Source organism: Hylobates moloch, unplaced genomic scaffold (assembly GCF_009828535.3).
Source record: "Hylobates moloch isolate HMO894 unplaced genomic scaffold, HMol_V3 SCAFFOLD_14, whole genome shotgun sequence".
Taxonomy (NCBI): domain Eukaryota; kingdom Metazoa; phylum Chordata; class Mammalia; order Primates; family Hylobatidae; genus Hylobates; species Hylobates moloch.
In genome coordinates this window covers 54584382-54610981 of record NW_026652289.1, presented here as the reverse complement: position 1 = coordinate 54610981, position 26600 = coordinate 54584382, and the positions used below count along the sequence as shown (strand labels likewise).

Sequence of the window (26600 nt, the reverse complement as noted above, 5' to 3'; positions counted from 1 at the left end):
CCCTGACTCGAAAAAAAAAAAAAAAAAAAAATTTTCTCTTGGAAAGCCTTAGAGAAGAGTGTTTTCTAAAATTTTCAAGTGGTTTGTGATGTTTGATTTCTTGCTCTGTCGCCCAGGATGGAATGTGATGGTGCGATTTCATACTTGTTGATTTCTGCACTATGGCCAGTTCATACAGTTTGTATGAGTTCTACATCTAAGACTATATTGAGATTTTCTTAGTGGCCTAGGATATTCCTTGGACTCACATATTCCTAGCAATAATCCTTACAGTTGAAAAGTTGTATTTGTTGTACAGTACACACATATATATACATACACAAATATATGTATATGATATATATGTATATATAATGTATATATGCATATATCTATATGTATATATCCATATATATGTAAGTTCTAGTGCTTGTGTGTGTGTGTGTGTGTGTATCTCCACGCTATTGAAACTTTCTACCTTTCTTTCTTTTCTTTTTTTTTTTTTTTTTTTTTGACGGAGTCTTGCTCTGTCGCCCAGGTTGGAGTGCAGTGGCATGATCTTGGCTCACTGCAACCTCCTCCTCCCGGGTTCAAGTGATTCTCCTGCCTCAACCTCCTGAGTAGCTGGGATTACAGGTACGTGCCACCATGCCTGGCTAAGTTTTTTTTTTTTTTTTTGTATTTTTAGTAGAGATGGGGTTTCACTATGTTGGCCAGGATGGTCTCGATCTCCTGACCTTGTGATCCACCCGCCTCAGCCTCCCAAAGTGCTGGGATTACAGGCATGAGCCAACATGTCTGGCCGAAACTTTCTACCTTTCCTTCCATTCTGTTTCACCAGTTCTCTAAATGATAATTACAGAGTGGTAACTTCCCCATTAAAACATATATATAGGCCAGACGTGGTGGCTTCCACCTGTAATCCCAACACTTTGGGAGGCCAAGGCCGGTGGATCTTTTGAGCCCAGGAGTTTGAGGCCAGCCTGGGCAATATGGCGAAACCCCGTCTCTACAAAAAAATACAAAAATTAGCTGGACACGGTGGCACATGCCTCTTGTCCCAGCTATTCGGGAGGTGGAGGTATTCCTCAGAGAGGATCACCTGAGCCTGACAGTTAAGGATGCAGTGAGCCATGATCACCGCACTCCAGCCTGGGTGACAGAATGAGACTCTGTCTTAAAAAAAGAAAAAAAAAAATGGGCCAGGCGCAGTGGCTCACGCCTGTAATCCCAGCATTTTGGGAGGCTGAGGCGGGCGGATCATGAGGTCAGGAGTTCAAAACCAGCCTGACCAACGTGGTGAAACCCCGTCTCTATTAAAAATACAAAAATTAGCCGGGCGTGGTGGCGGGTGCCTGTAATCCCAGCTACTCGGGAGGCTGAGGCAGGAGAATTGCTTGAAACTGGAAGGCAGAGGTTGCAGTGAGCCGAGATTGTGCCACTGCACTCCAGCCTAGGCAACAAGAGCGAAACCGTATCAAAAAAAAAAAGTGTATACACACACCCACACACACACACACACACATGCATACTCTAGAACCTATCACATCTATCACCACAAAGAGTAGAATATAACTATTCTTCCAGAGAAAATAAAACATTTAGCACACTTTTATAGTTTTTCTTCTTCCCTCTTCCCTCTCACTTTCAAATTTAGTTGAAATAATGTGAACTTTTAGTTCCAGATTACTACCAAATTGTTAATTTTTTTTTTTTCTATTGTAAACATCCTTTCTGAACAGGTATTAAGCTTCATGGTCATATTACAACACACTTGTTAGCCATACCTTATACTTTAATTGGTTTCATTGCTCATGATAATTTTTCCTATAGCTTTTCTTCTCTTTTCTTGAATTATTTAAGGTGATTAATTTTCCATTTGGCAGGAATACTCCATCAAGTAATTAAAAAAATTATTCCAGAGTTTACTTTCTGAGACCTGAAGTGTCTTTACTTGTATGTCCTTCTTTTGCTGTCACATATGAGGGAAAATTTAGCTAGGTGTAAAATTCTGAGGTCACAATCACAGTGCTTTCACCTCAGAATATATAAACCTTGCTTCATAAATTTCTAGTCTCTTGTGTTGTAGATGAGAAGTCCACTAATGGTCTATTTTTTCTCTGTGAGTAATCTGTTTTTGTTTGCTAAGGATCTTTATTTATTTTACTTTTTAGAGATGGGGTCTCACTCTGTCACCCAGGCTGGAATGCAGTGGTGCAATCAGAGTTCACTACAGCCTCAAACTCCTGGGCTCAAGCAATCCTCCCACCTTGGCCTCCCAAGTAGCCAGGACTACAGGCACCTGCCATTGCACCTGGCTAATAAGTATAGTTGGATGGTTTTCATTTGTTTATTTGTTTGTTTAGAGATAGGGTCTTGCTCTGTTGCCCAGGCTGGTGTGCAGTGGTGTGATCATAGCTCACTGTAACCTCGAACTCCTAGACTCAAGAGGTCTGCTAGCCTTAGTCTCTGAGTAGCTAGGACTATAGGTGCCTGCCACCATGCCTGGCTAATTTTTAAAATTTTGTGTAGAGATAGGGTCTCACTATATTGCCCAGGCTGGTCTAAACTCCTGGCTTCAGGTGATCCTCCTGCCTTAGCCGCCCAAAGCACTGGGATTACAGGCTTGAGCCCATGCTCAGCCTGCTAAAGATCTTTATATAATTTTTTCTTTTTTCAATAATCTTCTGTCACTATTGTTGATCTGAAAAACTCAAGTCTTTCTTCAGCTTTTCATCTCAGGGAAATTGTATTCTGCTTTTTATTTTTATTTTTGAGATAGAGTCTTGCTCTTGGAATATAGTGGCATGATCTTGGCTCATTGCAACCTTTGCCTCCCGGGCTCAAGCAGTTCTCATGCCTCAGCCTTCCAAGTAGCTGGGACTCCAGGAATGCGCCACTACACCTGGCTGATTTTTGCATTTTCTTTTTAGTAGAGACAAGGTTTTGCCATATTGGCCAGGCTGGTCTTGAATTCCTGGCCTCAAGTGATCTGCCCACCTTGGCCTCCCAAAGTGCTGGGATTACAGGTGTGAGCCACTGTGCCTGGCCATACTTTTTAATGTACTGATAGCCCTTCATTTGTTTATTTTATTTATTTGTTTTTTTTTTTTTGAGACAGGATCTCACTCTCACCCAGGCTGGAGTGCAATGGCACGATCTCGGCTCACTGCAACCTCCGCCTCCCGGGTTCAAGTGATTCTCCTGCCTTAGCCTTCCAAGTAGCTGGGACTACAGGTGCGCACCACCATGCCCAGCTAATTTTTGTATTATTAGTAGAGACGGGGTTTCACCATATTGGCCAGGCTGGTCTTGAACTCCTGACCTCGTGATCCACCCGCCTCAGCCTCCCAAAGTGCTGGGATTACAGGTGTGAGCCACTGCACCCGGCCCATTTGTTTATTTTTAAAATTTTTACTACTGTTGTTATATGGATATTGGAACTCCAAGAACATATTTTACATCTTTTAAATTTTTTCCCCATTAATTCTGTTGCTTTGCTTTTTTCCCCGAGATTCTCAGAGAGCTCCTCGAATTGTTTTTCTAACTCGCCAGCTCATCTTTTTGCTGCTGACTCCATTCTTCTATCTGCTACCACTGTTGAGTTGTTGTGGGTTGTTTTCCCCCCAGCAATCTTTTTTTGTTTTTTAATTGCCAAAAGAGCTTAATGCTCTCAGGATGCTTTTTCTTGGCAGCCGGTTCTTGTTTTCTCATTGTAGTATGTTCTTAAGTCTCCCTGAAAAACACACTTGGCATTTACAGAGGTGTATGTTTCCTACATGATCCCCTTTTCAATGGGGACTTGCTCAGTTTGGCTGCTGATTCTCTTCATAGGTCCTGCGGTCTGCGCTATCTGCTCCCATGTAAAGGTTGACATCCAGATTGTTCAGTGTTTGTAGCTAGCGTGGGCTGGCAGCAATTGTGTAAAGCACAATTTATACCCCACATTCAATCCCTGCAGTGGAACAGGGCCGCTCCCCACGAGCCCCAGATGGTGTCAGCTTGTAAGTAGTCCCACCTCTACTGTAGGGGTCAGAGGTATATTTCTCTCCATTAGGGATGGAAAAAACCTTTTGTCTGTACCCATTTTAGATGTCCAGCTAGGTCCCTATAAATTAGACTAACAAGATATAGATTAACACGAGAAAAGCAGGCTGGGCACGGCGGCTCACACCTGTAGTCCCAGCGCTTTGGGAGGCCGAGGTGGGTGGATCACCTGAGGTCAGGAGTTCGAGACCAGCCTGGCCAACATGGTGAAACCCCATCTCTACCAAAAATACAAAAATTAGCCAGGCATGGTGTCACACACCTGTAATCCCAGCTACTCAGGAGGCTGAGGCAGGAGAATTGCATGAACCCTGGAGGTGGAGGCTGCAGTGAGCCGAGATCATACCACTGCACTCCAGCCTGGGTGACAGAGCGAGACTCTGTCTCAAAAAAAAAAAAAGAAAAAAGAGAAAAACAGGAGCTTTTTAGCATGTGCATCTAGCATGGGTATCACATCTAGCATGGGAATCGTGCATATACCTGGGAGTATGCAGAGATGAGTAACTCAAAGCATTGGTTAGAACTTCAGCTTACATAGCATCTTCATGAAAGAAAAAGAAATGTTTAGAGAAGTGGCAGGGTAAAAGAAAGGGGTTTTAGGCTTGCAAAGGTGGCAAACTGTTGGAAGTTGTGTTTCTGTTTTGCATTGCTAGAAGGAATACGTGAGGCTGGGTAATTTATAAAGAAAAGAGGTTTATTTGGCTCATGTTCTGCATGCTGTACAATCATGGCACCAGAAACCTGCTTGGCCTCAGGGGAGGCTGCAGGTAGGTTTTACTCATGGCGGAAGGTGAAGGAAGAATAGGCATGTCGCATGGCAAGAGAGGGAGCAAGAGAGAGAGAGAAGGAGGAAGCGAGAGAGAAAGAGGTGCGAGGTGCCTTTAAATAACCAGCTCTCCCTTGAACTACCAGAGAGAGAATTTACTCTTTACCATGGGATGGCCCCAAGCCATTCATAAGGGATCCACCCTCATGACCCAAACACCTCCCACTAGACCCCACCTGCAACACTGGAGGTCACATTTCAACATGAGATTTGGTAAATATATGGGAACTCTAATGGAGTAAGGTTTGTTTGTGCAGGCCTGCTTGGTGCCAGCTTTCCATTTTCGCGGCTGTAAAACTTCCCTGAGAGAGATTTATGGTAGTTCTTGTTTCTCAGAAGTTTCTGTTTTTAGTCATAAGAGCAAAGAGCGTTAAGAGTCAAAAGAGTTTCTGTGTTTAGTCATGAGAGAAGCTCTTAGAAGGCTCCTTTCTGCATCTGTTGGTTTTCATTTGCCTGCAGCTCAAAACAATCATATGCCAAAGTGGCATATTTTGGAGTGGCATATTTTTATCCCTTATGTCAGGTACAATGGGCAGGGAAGGTTCAGCCAGCAAGAGGGCAGGATTCCTGTTCCTTGAGCATGGTGCATGGCCTTAACAAACCTGAAAAATCATGTGCTGCCACTCCCATTTCACATTGTTTCGCAATTTACCAGTGGTTACTGGACAAACTCAACTTATTTTTTCTGCACAAAACCTCAATGCCATAAATAAGAGCTCACAACTTTGCTCTGGTCACAAGTCAGTTAGCAGCCACCTCGCTCTTTGACACTGAGCTGATTTAGAGCTCACACCGGGGAGCAGCCCCAGAGGTGGCTTTAAACCTGGGACTCAGGGTGTCTGCCCTGGGGTGTCTGCCCTGGGGCCATTGGCATTTGCTCCACATGCCTGTGGAGTCCATTTTTTCATGTTCATGTCACACCTCCTGTGTTGCATGTTCTTTACTAGGGGGTGGGGTAGAAATATTAATGGACACAGCCCCTCCTTGAGATCACAGCCTGGTAAACAGATCAGCCATTAACAATTGAGGCAGCAGGGTTCCGTGCAGAAGCCTGCATGACTTTGCTGTCTATTGTGACTGTGTTTTGATAGTTGCCTTTGTCACACTGTCTTCTGTATTATGTTTGCCCTCAGCAACATTTCCTATCTGGCACAGGGCTGACATCCTGTTTGTGCTCAGTCAGTTGTGGAAGGAAGAAGTCAGGCAGACACAAAGGTGGCTGAGCTCAGAAAAGGCCACTTACCCTGCTGGGATCGGCTGGGGAAGGTGGCTTCCAAGAGGCCATCACACTTAGTGTGATGCATAAGGAAAGAGAAAGGCCACAGACAGGAGGGACCGCACATGCAAGGAAGGGGCACTAGTGAGTCTGCAGCATCTCAGGAACTGCAATAGAAGGTTGATGTGAGGGCAGGCACTGGAAGGGTGAGTTGGGGTCAGATGTGGCAGGCTTAGAAGGAGTCAGGACTCTATGCTACAATTTCTAGAACACTCAGTGTTCTCAGCTTTCTCAGTGTTCTCAGCTTTGTCATGCCTTCATACCACCTAAACTTCTCACCAGTGACTATCCTCTGGAAGACAATGGGAATGGGACCCTGTGGAGGGCTCTGTTGAAAACCCATTGATGGGGCCAGGCATGGTGGCTCACGCCTGTAATCCCAGCAATTTGGGAGGCTGAGGCAGGCAGATCACAAGGTCAGGAGATCGAGATCATCCTGGCTAACATGGTGAAACCCCACCTCTACTAAAAATACAAAAAAATTAGCCGGGCGTGGTAGCAGGTGCCTGTAGTCCCAGCTACTCAGGAGGCTGAGGCGGGAGAATTGTGTGAACCCAGGAGGCGGAGCTTGCAGTGAGCCAAGATTGCGCCTCTGCACTCCAGCCTGGGTGACAGAGCGAGACTCTGTCTCAAAAAAAAAAAAAAAAAAAGAAAAGAAAAGAAAACCCATTGATGGGCATTGAGGAGTGGTGGGATGATCAGAGCCTGTCTCTGCACTCTGGTACTTTGACAAAAGTGGGCAGGTTTGGGAACAGGGAGATCAGTATTTCTTTGGCTGCATACTTATTTATATTTCACCCCATTCCATGGAGAATTTGAGGGGATTTGTCACCAGATGTGGGATACTTATCCAATAGAAACTGAAGCAAAGATTCTGGACAAGGGAAAGGGAGCCTCATGAGTACACTAGGTTTTAGGTCCAGGTGGGGGTGAGGCCTGCAAGAATGCAGAGATGGAGGGGTGTGGAGACGGCTGTGGTCCCACACTGCCAGCACTTGCCTGACCAGACATTGTCAGGTGTGCTTCCACCCAAGCATGGTGTGGGTCTAGGGCTGCAGGTGGAGCTAAGTCCTGTCTGTGTCTGGATGTCAGATCCTAAAATTTGCTGGATGGGGTGGGGGAATTCATCCAGGGCCATCAAGGCCTGCAGCCGAAAGAGCTTGAATTATCATTGAATGGAGGAAACAAAAGGCCTATTAATCAAGTTTAAGAGGTGTGATTGAAGGATTGGCACCTATCCCTGCTTGGTGCTCTCTTGGTGCCCTCTGTGAAGTTAGTGGTAAATTGCATTTTATTGGGGATTGATATTATTGAGATTGCTTCCTGGCCTGCAAGGAGCATTACATGGGCAGAAGAAAGGCTGCTGCCAGGAGTTGGGCAACATGATGAAAGATGTGGACAATAAATGACCCATTTCCTAGTTTTTCTATGAACTTACCTTGAAGGTAGATTTGTAGAATAATATGTGGATAAAAGGGGTTTTCCTCCTGGTCTCCTTTGATGTTTTGGAGAAAGAAGCAAGGAGTTTATTTATTTATTTGTTTATTTTTGAGACAGCGTCTTGATCTGACACCCAGGCTGGAGTGCAGTGGCACAGTCATGGCTTGCGGCAGCCTCAACCTCCCAGGTTCAAGTGATCCTCCCACCTTAGCCTTCCTAGTTTGTAGAGATGAGTTTTCACCGTGTTGCCCAGGTTGATCTGAACTCCTGGGCTCCACCCACCTCATCTTCTCAAAGTGCTGGGATTACAGGCTTGAACCACACCCAGCCAGAAGCAGGGAATTTAAAGCAGCGCAAGCCAAGATCAGGATTAGGGCTGGTGCTCCGGTCTCACTTCTCCTGAAGGCCAATCTCCTCCACTTTCTGCAGCTGTGGGAGCGGGCTTTGCTATTCACGGTGGAGGCCCGGGACATTTTAGAACAATTTGGGGTTTTTTAGTTTTGTTTTTTTGAGACAGGGGCTCGCTCTGTCACCCAGGCTGGAGTGCAGTGGTGCGATTACAGCTTACTGAAGCCTTGACCTCCCAGGCCCAGTTATCCTCCCACCTCAGACCCCCAAGTATAATAGCTGGGACTACAGACATGCACCACCATGCCCGGCTAATTTTTTTTTTTTTTTTGGTAGAGATGGGCTTTCACTATGTTCCCTAGGCTGGTCTCAAACTACTGAGCTCAGGCAATCCACCTGCCTGGGCCTCCCAAAGTGCTGGGATTACAAGCGTGAACCACTGTGCCCAGCCTTTAGAACAATTTTTAACAAGACTTGAAATTAACAAGCTTTTGGCATAGTGGTGCACGCCTGTAGTCCCAGCTACTAGGGAGACTGAGGTGGGAGGATCACTTGAGCCTCAGAGGTTGAGGCTGCAGTAAGCCATAATCATGCCATTGCACTCCAGCCTGGGCAACAGAGCGAGGCTTTGTCTCTAAAAAAAAGAAAAGAAATTAACAAGCTTTTCTCATTGATTGCTAACTGATAAAATTAAAAACTATTAATAGAACCACGGCCAGCCATCCAGACAGCCATTGAGCAATCACTTATTGAGCATTTATTTCATGACTGGTATTATGATAGCTATTGCCAGATTAAAAAGAATGCCTGCCTTTGAAGCTTGAATTTGTGGAGAGTTTCAGCCTATGGATAAGTTGCATGTGTGTGCAGCCTTGTACTCTATGGCAAGAACCCAGAGGTCCCAGAAGACCCATTCAGATTAAGTGCTGTGGCAGTTTTAAGAAGGGAAAACTTGTATTTATGTGGGAGGGTCAGGGAAACCCTGATATTTTAGCATTTGGGCTACACCTTGAAGGGTTTATTTGTCTCTATAAGTTGCATCTAAAACAACCTGTATAAATTAGTGACTTTTTTTTAGTTAGTAGCTTAAGTAAAAGCTGGATTGATGGCTGATGTAAGTGAATAGGGGTCAAGCTGGCCTCTGACCTGATCAATGAGATATTTAGATTGTGTCACCAGGAGGTACTTTCTCGGTATTTCTTGTGACCTGGCTTTCTTCCAAGACTGGTCCATTCACCGAAGGGTTTACTCCTCATGGGTGCCAGATGATTGCAACAGCTCCAGAGGTTACACCCTCAGCCCCAAATTCAAGGGGAAGAGAGTGTGAATCTCTCCCAGCATTCCAAGCTAAATCTCAGTGTGTCTTTGATTGGGTCAGGTTCCTCTCCCTGCAAGGGTGGCTCAGGCTAGGGGGGTTCTCAGATTAGCTTAAGCCTGAGTCATATGCTCCCCTAAAGCTCATGGACTGAGAACAGGAATGTGTGGCTACCTAAAGGCAAAGTCCAGTTTCATATTGGTACAAGAAGAAAGAAGAAAGTGCCTTTAATACATCTTAGAAAAAATGTCTAATAGCCACTGTAAATGAAAGCAAAGAAGAAAAAAACACTCCAGGTGTATGGAAGGCAGTGGAACAGAAACTGAAGTGCAGGGGACAGGTTTGAAGCCAGACTCAAGTGAAACACCCTGACCCCTTGGTGCCTGGGTAAACTCTTTTCAATAGAAAGCCATCCTTTTCCAACCAGGTTAGGGAATGGGCTGTTCGGGCTGCATTCAACCTTTCCTGTTAACAAAGTAGAGCACTATCCTGCCATCTGAGATGTTTTTCCTGTGCTATTCTCATAATTGCCACACCCTCTTGTAAGATTATTAGGAAGAGAGAACTGTTCCCTTTGTACAAACAAGGCGAGAGGCCAGAGAGTTAACAGGAGCTTCCCAAAAGAGAGAGCTTGCCAGAGCCAGGGCCAGAACAGGATGCAGGGTTTCCTGATTGCAGAATGGGTGCGCCTTTCCTACTCCTGCTGGACTCTACATTCAGGCAGCCCACAGCTAACGACTGCAATGAGTTGCAAAAAGAATTCTAAAAGTTGTTTCTTAAGAATTTAGAGTGTATCTTAAGTAAGCATGTGATTTAAGCAATGTTGAACTTAATTTTCCCTGACTTTTACAGAAGATAAAGAAATTAAAGTGAAATTAGACTTGCTGAACTTCAAAGAAATAATTCTTCATCTTAAAATATTTTCCTAAAAGATCCCTCTAAGATTAAGAAAAAAAAACCCAAGATATTAAGAGGTTGGAGTCATTTTGGTTTTTGAAACAGAGTCTCGCTGTGTTGCCCAGGCTGGAGTGCAATGGTGCAATCTTGGCTCACTGCAACCTCCGCCTCCCGGGTTCAAGCAATTCTCCTGCCTCAGCATCCCGAGTAGCTGGGATTACAGGCGCCTGCCACCACTCCTGGCTAATTTTTTTATTTTTAGTAGAGACAGTGTTTCACCATCTTGGCCAGGCTGGTCTTGAACTCCTGACCTCGTGATCCACCCACCTTAGACTCCCAAAGTGCTGGGATTACAGGCGTGAGCCACCGTGCCTGGCCATTTTTTTGTATTTTTAGTAGAGATGGGGGTTTCGCCATGTTGGCCAGGCTGGTCTCGAACTCCTGATTTCAGGTAATCCACCCACCTCGGCCTCCCAAAGTGTTGGGATTACAGGCAGGAGCCACCATGCCCAGCCTCATATCGTTTGTTTTTAATGAAATGCTTCTATTTTACATGGTAGTAACTGAGTCTCTGCAATGAAAGATCAAGATGGTTGGCTTCCATTCTTCTAGTTTTGGTTCTGTGTCAATAGGACTATAAGGTTCACCATTGGTCTTTTTACTTTAACGTCACTTTTCCCAAGTTTTGTATTTTGATTGAGCTCTTAATTGGATAGATGTTATCAATAAGCAATTCTTTTTTTCAAGAAGGACTTTTTTGTTCTGAATTCCTTGAGTCTCTTGGTGTTGAGAACGTCTTTGGGTTACTCTGATACTTGAATAATATCTCGACTGGGTATAATATTCTTAGGTCACAATCACTTTCAAAATTTTGTAGACGCTGCTGCATTATCTTCCAGCATCAAATGTGCATTAGGACAGCTCTGGGGCCAAACTGACTTGATTTTTCTGTTTTTATGCCTAAAGATATTTTTTATTCTTGAAATTTATTAATTTAACCAAGCTGTCTTGGTGTTGAACATTTTGTATCAAATTATTCTGGAACCTAGCATGCTCCTTCAATCTAAAAATTATCTTTATTTCAATTGCTTAAATTACTTCTCCTCCACCTTCCTTTTCTTCCTTCTCATTTTCTTCTTTTTCTTGCTCTATTACCAATAGTATCGCAATTTGTAATTTATTAACTTTTGGTGTGTTCAGTTTAGTAATATAATAGTACTACTACCATTTAGGGTGGGAGAACTTATTTACTTAATGACTTAATGAATGACTAACAAAGATTAGAACCACCATATACATTCACCTGATACATATTTTTATAAAAGTGCTTGAGAATATCAGAATTATTTATGTCACATAAGGAGTTACTGCCTGTTTTCTGTGTCACCAGATTCTATTAACATTTAATGATTAACTTTACTCTTTGAATTTTGTAACAAATTCCTGCTGTGGCATATTTTGCAATTTGGTTATGTTCTGCCAAAGCTGTAAGAGTAGGTGAGGTGTTTCAAATTTGGCATGACTGAATAGAAGAGCTGCCCATTCTCACCGTAATGTTACTCAACTCATATATTGCTATGTTATTTTTACCGTACTCATCAAATCTTTTTTCTTGTACATGGCTTTAATTAATTGATTATTTTAGGTATTTCCATCTCTTGACATTTCATGTACCGAAAATAGATCAGATTTAAATAAAATAGCTTGATAATCAGTATTTATGTGATAACTTTGTCTTATTTCTTGCAACATTTACTGGCATGTAAATCCAAATTGAATATTAGTTAATGTTCAGCAATATTCAATACTATATAATTGTAGTGTATTGTTATGAAAGTCAATGAATTTCCCCCCATGATGTACTTTGTTCCAAAATTTGAATCTCCTTTAATAACATATAACACATATGATGCTTAAAAAATTTCTCACCGCTGACACTATTTGGATTGTACATATGACAGGCATACTGGCCATCACCTCAGCATATGAGGATAACCATATTTTAGAAATACCGTGCTGGTGGCACTGGGGAGAGCTGATTGGAGCTGAAGGGACCAGAGGCAGGGAGGCCTCTTAGGACATCGTGCTCAAGGAGATAAGCAATAATTGAGGCAAGAACAGAGGCAGTAGTAGTGGGAACTGCTGGGACAGGTTTAGGAGCCAGCATTCTGCCTTAATCATCTTTACACTCTTGCCACATGCCTAGACCTAGTTGGTACTTAGTAAGTTTTTTTGGGTTTTTTTGAGATAGAGGCTCGCTCTGTCTCCCAGGCGGGAGCGCAGTGGCGTGATCTCAGCTCACTGCAACCTCTGCCTCCCGGGTTCAAGTGATTCTCTTACCCTCAGCCTCCCGAGTAGCTGGGATTACAGGTGCCTGCCACCACGTGGACTCAGCTAATTTTTGTATTTTTATTAGAGATGGGAGGCCCAGGCGGGTGGTTCACAAGGTCAGGAGTTCGAGACCAGCCTAACCAATATGGTGAAAACCCGTCTCTACTAAAAATACAAAAATTAGCTGGGCGTGGTGGCGGGTACCTATAGTCCCAGCTACTCAGTAGGCTGAGGCAGGAGAATCGCTTGAACCTGGAAGGCAGAGGTTGCACTGAGCTGAGATCATGCCACTGCACTCTAGCCTGGGTGGCAGAGCAAGACTCTTTCTCAAAAAAAAAAAAAATAATAAAAATCATTGAAGCCATAGAGGACACGGAGGCATCCAGGAGTGGCCATTGAATGGTGGTGCCATTCCCCACCATAAAGATGGCAGGAGAAACAGGGAACCCACGTGGCAGTGTACCCGCTGCCTGCTGAATGAGTGACATGATCCAGGGGAACACTGCCCACCATAGATACACCAGCCATATGCCTTGGGAGCAGGTACCTGTGTAGAAAAGAGTGGAGAAGAAAAAGCACAAACTTTCCCCTCCCCATTCCTGGGTGTGGCACCACCATCAGACAGGAGTGTGAAACAGTGCTTCCTTTCACCACTTTCCTTGCTGCTTTTCTATTCTGGTATCTTCTTCTCCAAGACCTCAGGCTTTCCCCTCTCCAACACCACCTTCTCAACCAATAAATCACTGGAGGGGAGGTCAATAGGAATAATGAATTCACTCTCTTCAAATATCCCAGGCTCTAGAATTACCCATCTCCTCTCCTCGTTTCAGAAATCTTGTTTTTTCAACGGTGAGATAGCAGGAAACTGATCTGGTGAAATGCATTCATACTACTGTATAAATGATTGATGGATCCTTTTAACTGTAGTTACTTGAATTTCCAAAAGAGCTGCTCTTTTACCACTCTACCAAAGTGAAAGTGCCAAGCTGCTGCATGGAAATGGGACAGGTAGAGGAGAGTTTTTGGTCACCATTCAGCCAAGCCAGGTGGTGCCAGCTCTCCTTCACTGGTCCTATTTCATAACATTTTTGCTTCTTGCATTTTAGAGCTACCAGTTCCCTAGAACAGCAGAAGTAGCATGCTCCCCTGGCCCAACCAAGAGGTGTGGCTATAGTGGCCTATCTGTACTGGGGAGGGGACACCCCAGATCTGATATTGACAGGTTCACCCAACAGCAGGGATGTCCCATGCTATGTGTAATATCCCCTCTTCTTTCATGGCTCCAGAATGTCCAATGACTGCATAGCACTGTGCTGAGCCCTTCACATACACCAGCCTGTCTTTGCGCTTGTAACAGTCTATGAGGGAAGCATTATTACTCCCATTCTACAGGTGGGAAAATTAAGACTCAGAGAGAAAAGGTAATCTGCTCAAGGCCTTGTAGCTAGAAATTGGAAGGGCTAACACATACTGCTCTTGGCATGGCAGTTTAGACATGGACAGCTTTAGAATGGGGAGACTGAGAACCCAGGAAACATGTTGAGGCTTCTATTAAAATACACTACTCAGCCAGGCGAGCTGGCTTACGCCTGTAATCCCAGCACTTTGGGAGGCCGAGGTGGGCAGATCATGAGGTCAAGAGATTGAGACCATCCTGGCCAACATGGCGAAACCCTGTCTCTACTAAAAATACAAAAAATTAGCTGAGTGTAGTGGTGCACGCCTATAGTCCCAGCTACTCGGGAGGCTGAGGCAGGAGTATCTCTTGAGCCCGGGAGGCAGAGGTTGCAGTGAGTCGAGATTGCCCCACTGCACTCCAGCCTGGCAACAGAGCAAGACTCCATCTCAAAATAAATAAATAAATAAATAAATAATAAAAATAAATAAATAAAATAAAACACACTACTCAGGAGGCCGAGGTGAGAAAATTACATAAGCCCAGGAATTCAAGTCCAGCCTGGGCAACATAGCAAGACCCTGTCTCTGAAAAAATAATTAACAGTGTGGTTATTTCACTGAAGAGTCATAAAGGGATAAATGAAACAATATATCTCAGAGAAGAGAAAGAGCTTTGTTGTAATACCTAGATGGGATGTTCTTTGACTGTTCCCCATTGCTTCCTATGTAAAGTCCAAACTCCTTTACTTAGAATTGATTATAGAAACTTTTGGAAAATCTAAATAGGTGAAAAGGAGGGACGAGAGAAAGAGGAAACTACTATCACTCTAGACCTTTTCCTTTCCTTTTTCCTTTTCCTTTAGAGGGTCACAGATGATCCTCTGTGATCATCTAAAACAAAATAAACAACATTTAGTGTTGTATAACTTGCTTTTCTTATGAATAGTCATGAATATCTTTCAAAAAATAAATAGTTTTGAATTGTTTAGGCAGTGGCATCTTTTTTTTTTTTTTTTTTTTTGAGATGGAGTCTCGCTTTGTCTCCCAGGCTGGAGTGCAGTGGTGTGATCTCGGCTCACTGCAAGCTCCGCCTCCCGGGTTCATGCCATTCTCCTGCCTCAGCCTCCTGAGTAGCTGGGACTACAGGCGCCCGCCACCACACCCGGCTAATTTTTTGTATTTTTTAGTAGAGACAGGGTTTCACCATGTTAGCCAGGATGGTCTCGATCTCCTGACCTCGTGATCCACCTGCCTCGGCCTCCCAAAGTGCTGGGATTACAGGCGTGAGCCACCGCGCCTGGCCGGGCAGTGGCATCTATTGATTGTATGGTTTCTTTCATTTCTTCAGTAATTATAATGTCTTTACTATGGTGAGAGTAAATAGTCCACTATGTTTTCTCCTTTGAGATGTAATTTTACACATTTAACTTTGTGATTCATTGGAAGCGTATCTGGGTATGAAATAAGAAGCAAGGCTCTAACTTCATTCCTGCCCCCTACCCTCCTCCCTAGCCAATTTTTCTGATTCCAATTGTTGAAAACCCCTTTAATGTCCATTAGTTTGGGCTGCTGGCTGGGCGCAGTGGCTCACACCTGTGATCCCAGCACTTTGGGAGGCAGGGGCTGGCAGATCACCTGGGGTCAGGAGATCGAGACCAGCCTGGCAAGCATGGTGAAACCCTGTCTCTACTGAAAATACAAAAGAATTAACCAGGTGTGGTGGCGTACACCTGTAGTCCTGGCTGCTTGGGAGGCTGAGGCAGGAGAATCGCTTGAACCCAGGAGGTGGAAGTTGCAATGAGTTGAGATCGTGCCACTGCACTCCAGCCTGGGTGACACAGTGAGACTTTCTCGAAAAGAAAAAAAGAGAAAAAGAAGGGTTGCTTTCTTTGTTATATAAAATAATACATTTCTATAGATGCCAGGGACTACATCAGGCCTATCTGGCCTGTTCTACTGATCCTTCTGTTGACTCTTGAACTAGTACCATATTCTCTTAATAATGGCATTTCTATAATGTGTTATCCTTTCCTTACACTGATTCCTCAAACATTTCTTAGCAGCTGGTCATAGTGGCTTAGGCCTGAAATCCCAGCACTTTGGGGGTTAAGGTGGAAGGATCACTTGAGCCCAGGAGTTTGAGACCAGCCTGGGCAAAATGTTGAGACTCTGTCTCTATAAAATTAAAAATTTTTTTTTCTTAGCTATTTTATCTGTTTGTTCCTTCATATGAAATTTAGAAAGCTAGCCAGGCGTGGTGGCTCACGCCTGTAATCCCAGCACTTTGGGAGGCTGAGGCGGGCGGATCACCTGAGCTCAGGAGTTCGAGACCAGCCTTGCCAACATGGTGAAACCCCATCTCTACTAAAAATACAAAAAAACATTAGCCAGGCATGGTGGCTCACACCTGTAGTCCCAGCTACTTGGGACGCTGAGGCACAAGAATCACTTGAACTCGGGAGGCAGAGATTGCAGTGAGCCAAGATTGTGCCACTGCACTCCAGCCTGGGCAACAGAGTGAGACTCAGTCTCAAAAAAAAAAAAGAAAAAAGAAATTTAGAATACTTTGGTTAAGTTTCAAAAATAATTTAAATTGCCTTAAACCTGTTTATTAACTCGAGGAGAATTAATACTCTTATAATATTTAGTCTCTTTTTTTGGGACCTTAATACAGTCTTCTGTTTTTTAGACTTTATCTCTTAGTAGGTTTTTGTCATTTTCTAGGTATTTTGTACCATTTTTCTTAATTAAAAAAATTTTTTTTAGAGATGGAGTTCTTGCTAAGTTGCCCAGGCTGGCCTGGAACTCCTGGGTGTAAGCAATCCTCTCACCACAGCCTCCCTAGTAGCTGGGACTATAGGCACACAATCATGGCTTTGTAGAATTGTTTAAATAGCTGCTGTGAATAGGAAGATGGATTTTTCCCCATATTTCTTTTCGTTTGCTTTGCTAAGAGAGAATTATGCTATTTTTCTTTCTTAATTATTATGTAATCTAGCCACTTTGGTGAGCAATTTCTTATTAAGTTAGTGGTGTTTTTGCTCATTGTTTTGAGTATTCCAGAAGCAAATAGATGTTATTTTGCCTTTCTGAAGATACAATTAAGTCTGGGTTCTTATGGAGCCCTTCTGGGCAGTTTCCCACTTCACCTCTGCCTCCTCCAAAGTGCCAAGCACGCAGCAGGTCCTCAGTGAGTGTCCTTTCAATGAAGGTAAAGGAACCGCTTGGCTAAGAAGGTCATTCCTGGCCCTGGCTGGCAGCCCTTTGATTCAGGGTCTGCACCTCAGTCTTACCAGAGGGCTGGGGGCTTTTAGACCCAGGTGTCTGATTCGGGCTAGCCACCTCACAGACACTTGCTGCCCATTTCCATCTGGAGGGGGAGCAGGGGCCACTCACCCTAGGGAGACCCCATTCAGAACAAAAGAAGCTTAGAAAAAGGACCCAGCGGAGGCTATGGCCATCCAGAAGGTCTTGCTCTCTATCCAGCCAGGCTGCCTGAGGCATTCCCTTCCAGGCTTGGAGCCCTGTCTCCAAGGAAGGGGATCCAACATCAGACGCAGCCCCTCTCCCCAAGGGTCCAAGATCCAAAGTGGGAAAATCACAACTGTTTCTTATTCTCCTCCCTTTATTCCTATACCCTATAGAATTGCCCACATTTATTAGTATTCTGTTTTTTAATTTCAAAACAAGGAATACATTCATACATTCACCAGGCTCAAACATAATCTAAAAAGGTATACAGTGAATGTCTTACTCTACCCTCATTCCACCCATCCCACAGCCACTTTTATTAATTTGCATGTCCTTTTAAGATTTATTTATTCAAATACAATCAAATATGAAGATATTCTTATTTTTCCCCATTCTTACACAAAAGGTAGCATCTGATACACACATTTCTGCACCTTGATTTCTAACTTAAAATATATATCATAATAATACAAATAGTTAGCATTTATTGAACACTCATTTTATGCCAGTCATTTTTCAAACTTTTATCCATATATTAACTCATTTAATCCTTCCAGTACTCCTATTATTAACCTCATTTCTCCATGGAGAATTTTCCTTGTCAGTATATAAAGAGCTTCCTCAATGGCTTACAGCTACATAGTATTCTGTTGTATGGGTGGATCATAATTTATGTAACTAATTGCCTTGTGAGGGACACGTGGGTGGCTTCTAACTCTTTGCTATTGTGGACTGTGCTGCAGTGAATATATTGTATGGATATCATCTTGTTATATGTGGAGATAGAGCTGCAGAGCCGATCCATAGAAAGAGGATTGCTGGGTTAAATGCATTTGTAATTCTGATGGGTATTGCCAAATTGCCTTCTGCAGAGTTATTAGTTCTTTTCATAATTGGTTAGTATTTCTAATTAATCGCAGCATTGATGAGCACTATGTATCAGTCTGGCTGGCTAGTAGGCTCTCTGTTGGTGGTTCCAGAACAAGTTGATCTCAACATGGTCCCAGATGAGACCCTTTCTTCTGGCCTCAGGTGGGCTGACTTATTCCTGTTTGTTTTTTTTTTTTTTTTTTGAGATGGAGTCTTGCTCTGTTGGCCAGGCTGGAGTACAGTGGTGCAATTTTGGCTTACTGTAACCTCCGCCTCCTGGGCTCAAGCAGTTCTCCCACCTCAGCCTCCCCAGTAGCTGGGATTACAGGCGCATACCACCAAGACTTATCACTGCCGGTGAGGGTAAATTACAGCAATATTTCTGGGGAAGTAACAGTATTTTCCCTGGTAATATTTGAAGAAGCAGCCTTGTAATGGTTAAGAACATGGACTCTGAGCTGGACTGCCTGGGTTTTTATATTTTCTTTTGCTGCTGTAACAAATTACCACAAATTTAGGGGCTTAAAACAATGTAAATGTATTCTCTTATGGTTCTGGAGGTAAGAAGTCTGAAACAGGTCTCACTGAGGTGTATAAAGGTGTCAGCAGGCTTTGCTCCTTTGGGAGGCTCTCAGGGAGAAAGTTTTCTTGCCTTTCCCAGCTTCTAGAGGCTGCCCACGTTCCTTGGTGCATGGCGCCTTTCTGTCTTCAAAGCCAGCAACATCACAACACTCCCACCTCTGCATTCATCACATCTCCTCTCATTCTCCTGCCTCCCTGCCCTTTCCTTTGTAAGGATTCACGTGATTACATTGAACCCACCCAGATAATCCCGAATAACCTCTTTATCTCGAGGTCTTTTATTGAATAACACCTGCAAAGACCCTTTTGCCATAGTAAGGTGACATATTCACAGGTCTCAGGAATTTGTACGTGGACACCTTTAGAGGCCACTATTCTGCCTACTACAGTTTGCATCTAGACTCTACCACTTACTAATCATGTGACCTTGAACAAATTATTTTGCCTCTTGCACCAGTTTTCTCATCCTTAAAATGGGGATAATAATGGTATCTATTCCATTGGATTGTCAGGAGGATTGAATAAGTTAATATTTGCCAATGCTTATAATAGTGTCTGACACACAATAAATGCTATGGAAGTATCTGCTAGCTAAAATATATTAACCAGTCCAGGCACGGTGGCTCACGCCTGTAATCCCAGCACTTTGGGAGGCTGAGGCGGGTGGATCACCTGAGGTCGGGAGTTCAAGACCAGTCTGACCAACATGTAGAAACCTCATCTCTACTAAAAATACAAAATTAGCCGGGGTGGTGGTGCATGCTTGTAATCCCAGCTACTCGGGAGGCCGAGGCAGGAGAATTGCTTGAACCTGGGAGGCAGAGGTTGTGGTGAGCTGAGATGGTGCCATTGCACTCCAGCCTGGGCAACAAGAGCGAAACTCCATCTCAAAAAAAAAAAAATAATAAAATAAAAATATTAAAATACAAACACTTTGATCTAGCAAGCCTATATTTATAATCTATTTCATAGGAACAAAAGCTTCCATAATTAGGCTGTATAACTTGGATATTACTAAAGTGTTGTCCATATTGGCACCAAAAGAAAAAAAAAGGAAAGGAAAAGGAAAGAAAGAAAATGCACAAACAGGAAATTACCTGAATGCCAGCAAAACGAGAGTGATTGAATCAATTGTGGCCCATCTGGGATATACCAGAGCTATTAAACAGAATACATCTGATCTGTGCCTATGCACCTAGAGGAATGCTCTGAGTGAAAGTTCGTTGAGAGGAGGAAGTTACAAAGTAATTATATGACTTGATTTATTTCTTTCTTTTTTTTGAGACGGAGTTTCGCTCTTGTTGCCCAGGCTGGAGTGCAATGGCACCATCTGGGCTCACTGCAACCTCCGCCTCCTGGGTTCAAGCAATTCTCCTGCCTCAGCCTCCTGAGTAGCTGGGATTACAGGCATGCGGCACCACACCCTGCTAATTTTGTATTTTTAGTAGAGACAGGGTTTCTCCATGTTGGTCAGACAGGTCTTGAACTCCCGACCTCTGGTGATCCAGCCGCCTCGGCCTCCCAAAGTGCTGGGATTACAGGCATGAGCCACCACGCCCGGCCAATTTCTTTCTTTCTTTCTTTTTTTTTTTTTTGAACAAACATCAGCCCCCAAAATTGTTGTAGATATCTAGGTCAATCATTTAACATGCTCTGTTTCTTCCTCTGGGAAATATGTATAACGATAATTCTCACCCAAGGGGCTCTTGCAAAGGTTAAGTGGCATGGCTGACATGTGTCAAGTCTGTACCATCCTGCAAGCAGCAGCCCAGTCTGGCATTTGTATAAGGCAGTTTCAGTGGAGAGAGGTGTGGAAGGGTGCACCCCACGATGCTCACCTGGTGCTTCCTCGGTGGGGAAGGGAAATTCAGAAGTGGTGGAAAGAGATGATTGTCGTTTCGTATATCTTTGTATTATTTCCCGGATGTTGAAATTGTTACTGTAGTAACTTTTTACACTCATGTGTTATTGGTAGTTTGGATACTATCAACATAACCACAAACACTGAATTAGGAAAAGCAGAAACTTAGAAACATGCCATGATTCAAAGTCTGGTATTTTTGGAAGAGGAATTTAATAACGAACGTTTTAAGAGGAAAAAGGAGAGTCCTAACCCAGGCCAACCTTGTGTGTCCACAGCATCTACTGCCGAGGCTGTTCCAAGCCGCTGTGCTGCTCGTGCGCGCTCCTTGACAGCAGCAGCCACAGTGAGCTCAAGTGCGACATCAGCGCAGAGATCCAGCAGCGACAGGAGGAGCTGGACGCCATGACGCAGGCGCTGCAGGAGCAGGATAATGCCTTTGGCGCGGTCCACGAGCAGATGCACGCGGCCGTCGGCCAGCTGGGCCGCGCGCGTGCCGAGACCGAGGAGCTGATCCGGGAGCGCGTGCGCCAGGTGGTAGCTCACGTGCGGGCTCAGGAGCGCGAGCTGCTGGAGGCGGTGGACGCGCGGTACCAGCGCGACTACGAGGAGATGGCCAGTCGGCTGGGCCGCCTGGATGCTGTGCTGCAGCGCATCCGCACGGGCAGCGCGCTAGTGCAGAGGATGAAGTGCTACGCCTCGGACCAGGAGGTGCTGGACATGCACGGTTTCCTGCGCCAGGCGCTCTGCCGCCTGCGCCAGGAGGAGCCCCAGAGCCTGCAAGCCGCCGTGCGCACGGACGGCTTCGACGAGTTCAAGGTGCGCCTGCACGACCTCAGCTCTTGCATCACCCAGGGAACAGGTAAGCACGCACGCCACCTTCCTGGGTGGCCGGTGCCTCTGCTGCACCCTAGGGAAGGCGAGTCAGAAGAGATCATCTCCATTTGACAGAAAAGAAAACTGGGTGTTTATTCAGTCTTTGGGGGTTGGTAAGGTCTTAGGTTCCAGGGCACAGGATAAGGGGGAGATGAGGCCCTGACAAAGGGCTGCGGCCACCCAGAGGGCTCACGTTTTACTAATTTACAAGACTCTATGGATTGACCTAGCAATGACTCATGGGGAACATGTGAAAGTTGAAAAACTGCAAAGCTGAGAATCAGACCCAGTATCATTCTGGCGCCAGAGGGACCGACCACTTCAGGAGGTTCTCTTAAGTCACCGGTGTCTCGGAACAGAGAAGTCAATTGGGACCTGGGGTTATGGTAGAAGGGGGCTAAGAAAACCTCCTGGGGATGGTTGATGCTTACCCAAAACCATACAGTGGCTCAGTGGAGGAGATCCCTTGTCTGCAGGATGACCTGCTGTCTGCCAACCTTTGTGTGCCCTGCCTAGTGTTGGACACTTGAGTGGTGAGGAAGTTTCTGATACACTTGAGTGGTAAGGTAGTTTCTGATCTCAAGGAGCCAGAGCCACTTCACAGAGCTGGAGAATGAGACAGTGCTCAGCTCTGCAATCCAAATGCGGGAGATGTGGCAGCTGTGTATTAGCTGGAACGGGGGGCTTTCAAAATAAGGGGTAGGGGGAGTGCGCCAGAGAGTCTCCAGGACTCTCTGACTAAATCTCCAAGCTGGAATGTGAGCTCTGAGCAGCTAGTATAGGATGCCCTTACTGGGAAAGAGGAGGGAGGCTACGGAATCTGAAGGCACCTGGGTAGGGTGCCAGTGCCAAAGAGCTTATTTACTTCTCCTGGAGCTGGACATGGGTCATGAGGGATAATCTTAGAGGGCCTGGACCTGTGCCTTCCCCATCTAGGCAGTGAATGTCACCCATATTAAGGAAATGACCCCACAGAGTTTACACAGCTTGCCTTGGGTGTTATAACTGGGCAATAGCAGAGAGAAGGGTTATTTTATTCTGAGGCGTAAGAGATTTAGATTTAATAAAAACCAGCCTGCAGATAAGGAAGATCATGGAGCTCTCACTATACGCAGAGAGTCAGTGAGCTGGTAGTGATGGCTTTATGATTGCGCACACTTAGCCTTGCTGGTGGCTCAGAGATGGAGAGAGGTGCACTTGGGGTTTCGAGCCAAAAGCAAGCACTCTAATGCCACCTCTCTTTCCCTTCTGGCTGGGTTCCTGCCCACTGCATTCGAGAGAGCTCTCCTTCCAGCTGCCCTCCAGGGAGTTGTCCAGTGCTGTGGGATGCCCTGGAAAATAGGTATCCCGGAAAAGCAACAGGGACCTCCTCTCTATCACTGTCCCAGGTCAGGATGTCCCTTACCAGCATGTCTTTGACCTGCCTGTGACCTTCTTTGTGTTCTGCAGATGCAGCTGTATCCAAGAAAGCCAGCCCAGAGGCTGCCAGCACTCCCAGGGACCCTACTGACGTTGACCTGGTGAGATGGGTTTGAGGTCTGAAGGGGAGGTGGTGGGGCCCAGCAGGTCAGGCAGGTTGTGAGTCTTGCTGTCCCTATGTGTGTAGGGAGAGTGTCTGAGTGAGGGACAGCAAGTGGCTGGACTGGAAATTTCAGTGAGAGGAAGTAAAGGAAAACATTTAGGAAGGGTTGGCTGGCTAGCTGGCTGATGCTAGGCTCCTAAATGCCAAAGTTGCTCTTGATGGGCCACGAGCCAGGTTCAGTGGGGGTTAGATGCAGGGTAGACAGTCGGCCACAGGTCAGGGCTGCTGCAGAGGGAATTCCAGCATTAGATGGCATATGAGTGCCTTCCAGCCATGAGAAACTATGGTTGTCAGATGTATGGTTAGATACAGGGTCAGCAGCCCTGAGGGATGTGGCAGATGTCCTGTCCCCTCCTACACCCTACCCCCAATGTCTGAGCCTTCTCTTGGAGTCAGCATAGGTGAGCCCGTTCTTGGAAAGGAATGGGGATTGGTGCCAGGAGTCAGATTTCGATCCCAGTTGCCCAGGTTCTGCTGGTGTGATTCCAGGGCCACCATACATGTAACAAACCGGAGTGTCACAGAGTTGGAAGGTATCCATGTCCCATCTAATGCTGGCATTCCTTCTGCAGCACCCCTGACCTGTGGCTGTCCAGCTTTCATGTACACATCTCCAGGGACAGGAAGCTTGCTCATTCTAGAGGCAGCTGCTCCCAACTCTGGACTGCTCTGACTTAGAAAGTGCTTTTCTGAGTGGAAATGCAGTGGTGTCCCTTTGACTTGCCCCCTTTGGCACTCACAAGTATGGCTCCTTTCCACCAGAATAAGCATCCTCGGTTTCTTCCTGGACCTGGCATCTGGCCTCTTCCCCAGCCTAGTCACTCAGGTTCGCATGCGCCTAGCCTATCAAGGATCTGGCCCAGGACTGGCCAGTCCTTCATGGACAGCAGGTCTTCTGGTGGTGGGTAGGGGCCTAGCTTTTGCCATGGCATGACTCATAGGAGAGAGAGAGTGCTGTAGGTTGAGGCAATCAGGAGAGGCTTCCTGGAAGAGATAGGATTTAAGAGTCTCAGAGTTTTAGAGCCAGGCAAGAGCATGGAGTCTAACCCCCTTTTTTTTTTACAGAGGATAAAGCTAAGACCCATTAAAGGATGTGACTTACCCAAGGCTACACACAGCAAATTAGGGGCAAGATTAAAAGCTGACTCTGTTTTTTGTTTGTTTGTTTGTTTTTTAGACGAAGTCTCGCTCTGTTGTTCAGGCTGGAGTGTAGTGGAGCGATCTCGGCTCAGTGCACCCTCCGCTTCTGGGGTTCAATCCATTCTCCTGCCTCAGCCTCCCGAGTAGCTGGGACTACAGGCGCGCACCACTACGCCTGGCTAATTTTTGTATTTTTTAGTAGAGACAGGGTTTCATCATATCGGCCAGGCTGGTCTTGAACTCCTGACCTCATGATCTGCCCGCCTCGGCCTCCCAAAGTGCTGGGATTACAGGCGTGAGCCACTGTGCCCAGCCTAAAAGCTGACTCTTAACTGCCTTGGGTACTGCATTCCTATATACACAACCTCAAGTAAAAAGAGGAATTTTTTAATATATGTGTACATAATACAATCACATAGTCAGAAATAAAAACATAGAAAGTGATCAATAGTGTCTTACTCCCACTTCAGCCCCCAGTTCTTATGCCCATATAACTATCTTTTAAAAATTTATTTTGAGACTTGCTCTGTCACCCAGGCTGGAGTACAGTGACACAATCTCGGCTCACTGCAACTTCTGCCTCCTGGGTTCAAGTGATTCTCATACCTCAGCCTCCTGAGTAGCTGGGATTATAGGTACGCACTACCACAGCCAGCTAATTTTTTGCATTTTTAGGAGAGATGGGGTTTTGCTGTGTTAGCCAGGATAGTCTCAAACTCCTGGCCTCAAGTCATCCACCCACCTCAGCCTCCCAAAAGTGCTGGGATTACAGGCATAAGCCACCGTGCCCCTCCTCTTTTTAAATTTCTTATATATCCTTCCAGAATTTATTTATGTAATTACAAGGAAATATTATTATAGATATTTGCCTTTTGCATTCTGTGTTTCACAAAGGTAGCATAATACCAGATACACATGGTATCATATCAGAATTCTTATCCTATCAATAGGTAGAGAGCTTCCTGATACCTTTTTGCAGCTGCATAATGGACCGTTAAATGGATATGGAAGGCTTTATTTAGCCAGTTCCTTGTTGCTGCATATTTAGATTGTTTTGCTATTACAAACAATGCTACAATGGATAATGTTTGCAAATAAATAATGTAAAATAATAAGGCCGGGTGTGGTGGCTCACACCTGTAAACCCAGGACCTTGGGACACTGAGGCGGGCTTGAGCCCAGGAATTTGAGACCAGCCTTGCCAACATGATGAGACCCTGTTTCTACAAAAAATGTAAAAATCAGCCAGGTGTGATGGCACGTGCCTATAATCCCAGGTACTCAGGAGGCTGAGGTGGGAGGATCACCTGAGCCCAGGGAGTTTGAGGTTGCAGTGACCTGTGATCACACCACTGGATTTTAGCCTGAGTGACAGAGTGAGACCCTGTCTCAAAAAACAAACAAACAAATAAAATCAAAATAATAATAGGGAAATGCCCTTGGTCCACAGACTCAGCTGTCTTCCAGGTGCTAGTCATTGGTGAATGAACAACAAGAGAGCCTGCACTGTCTTGTGTGAAGGTCTAGGTATTTTGGGTCTTTGTCTTGTTAAAATCAGAATAGACGTGGCCTCTCACTATCAGCTAGGAAGCAGTTTGAACTTGGAGTATCAGAGGGTTGCTCTTTTTGCAAAGCCTCTGGCTTCAGTCCTTGCCTGGGGATGGCAGTGGAGCTGAGGGAAGGAAGTGGGGAACACCGTGTGAGTGCAAGGACAGGTGAGGCAGGCACAGATGGCTGTCCCAAGGGAAAGTGCTCCATCAGCTGTGCCAGGAGAGAAGCAGCTCTTGGGTCCGTGTTTCTGCCTTAGAAGGCAGGAGTTGGGCATCTAGCTCCAGCGTTCATCCCTCTTGAAACTGCTGGTTTGTTTACTTTCATTGCAACTGTATGCCTGGAAGAGATGAAGAGAAAGCTCAACAGGCTTCACTAGGATTGTTTGGGTGGGGTGGCAGCAGCTCAGATATTTTCCCTTCTCTGTTTCTCATAGGCTTTTTGTAATCGTGTTATAATACTTTAATGGAAAAAAATAAATTTATTATTTTAAAGCTATAAAAATTATAAATCAGTCAGTATGATGTGTTTTTCTCTACTGAGCCCTCTGGTGTGTTCCCTGTTTTATTAACATGGATGGAGGGTGTGTCAGGGAGGTTGGGACAGAGGCAGAGAGGAGGCCAGCCTGGCCTTCGGGGAGTTTGTGGCCTGTCTGGAAAGAGGGTCTCTTACATACCAGCAGTTTGCAGAGCCAGACAGAGAACGATAGAGCAGGACCTTTTAAACTCCTTTTTCAAAAAAAAAAAAAAATGTTTAATTTTGGTAAAATACACATAACATAAAATACATCATCTTAACCATTTCAAAATGTTC

At 45.0% G+C, this 26600-nt stretch overlaps 1 protein-coding gene across 12 annotated transcripts in view; it reads left to right on the top strand.

Annotated features, from left to right (window-relative positions):
• PML (PML nuclear body scaffold) overlaps nucleotides 1-26600 on the top strand; it is a 53236-nt gene that overhangs the window by 7260 nt on the left and 19376 nt on the right. For 11 of the 12 annotated variants that reach the window (XM_032174888.2, XM_032174889.2, XM_032174894.2 and 8 more), the window contains exons 3-4: nucleotides 20920-21503; nucleotides 22967-23037. In XM_032174888.2, the coding sequence (XP_032030779.1) occupies nucleotides 20920-21503; nucleotides 22967-23037 (655 nt within the window). Of the gene's footprint in view, nucleotides 1-20919; nucleotides 21504-22966; nucleotides 23038-24276; nucleotides 25060-26600 lie in introns of those variants that run through there. The other variant, XM_058427576.1, reaches the window with a different exon arrangement.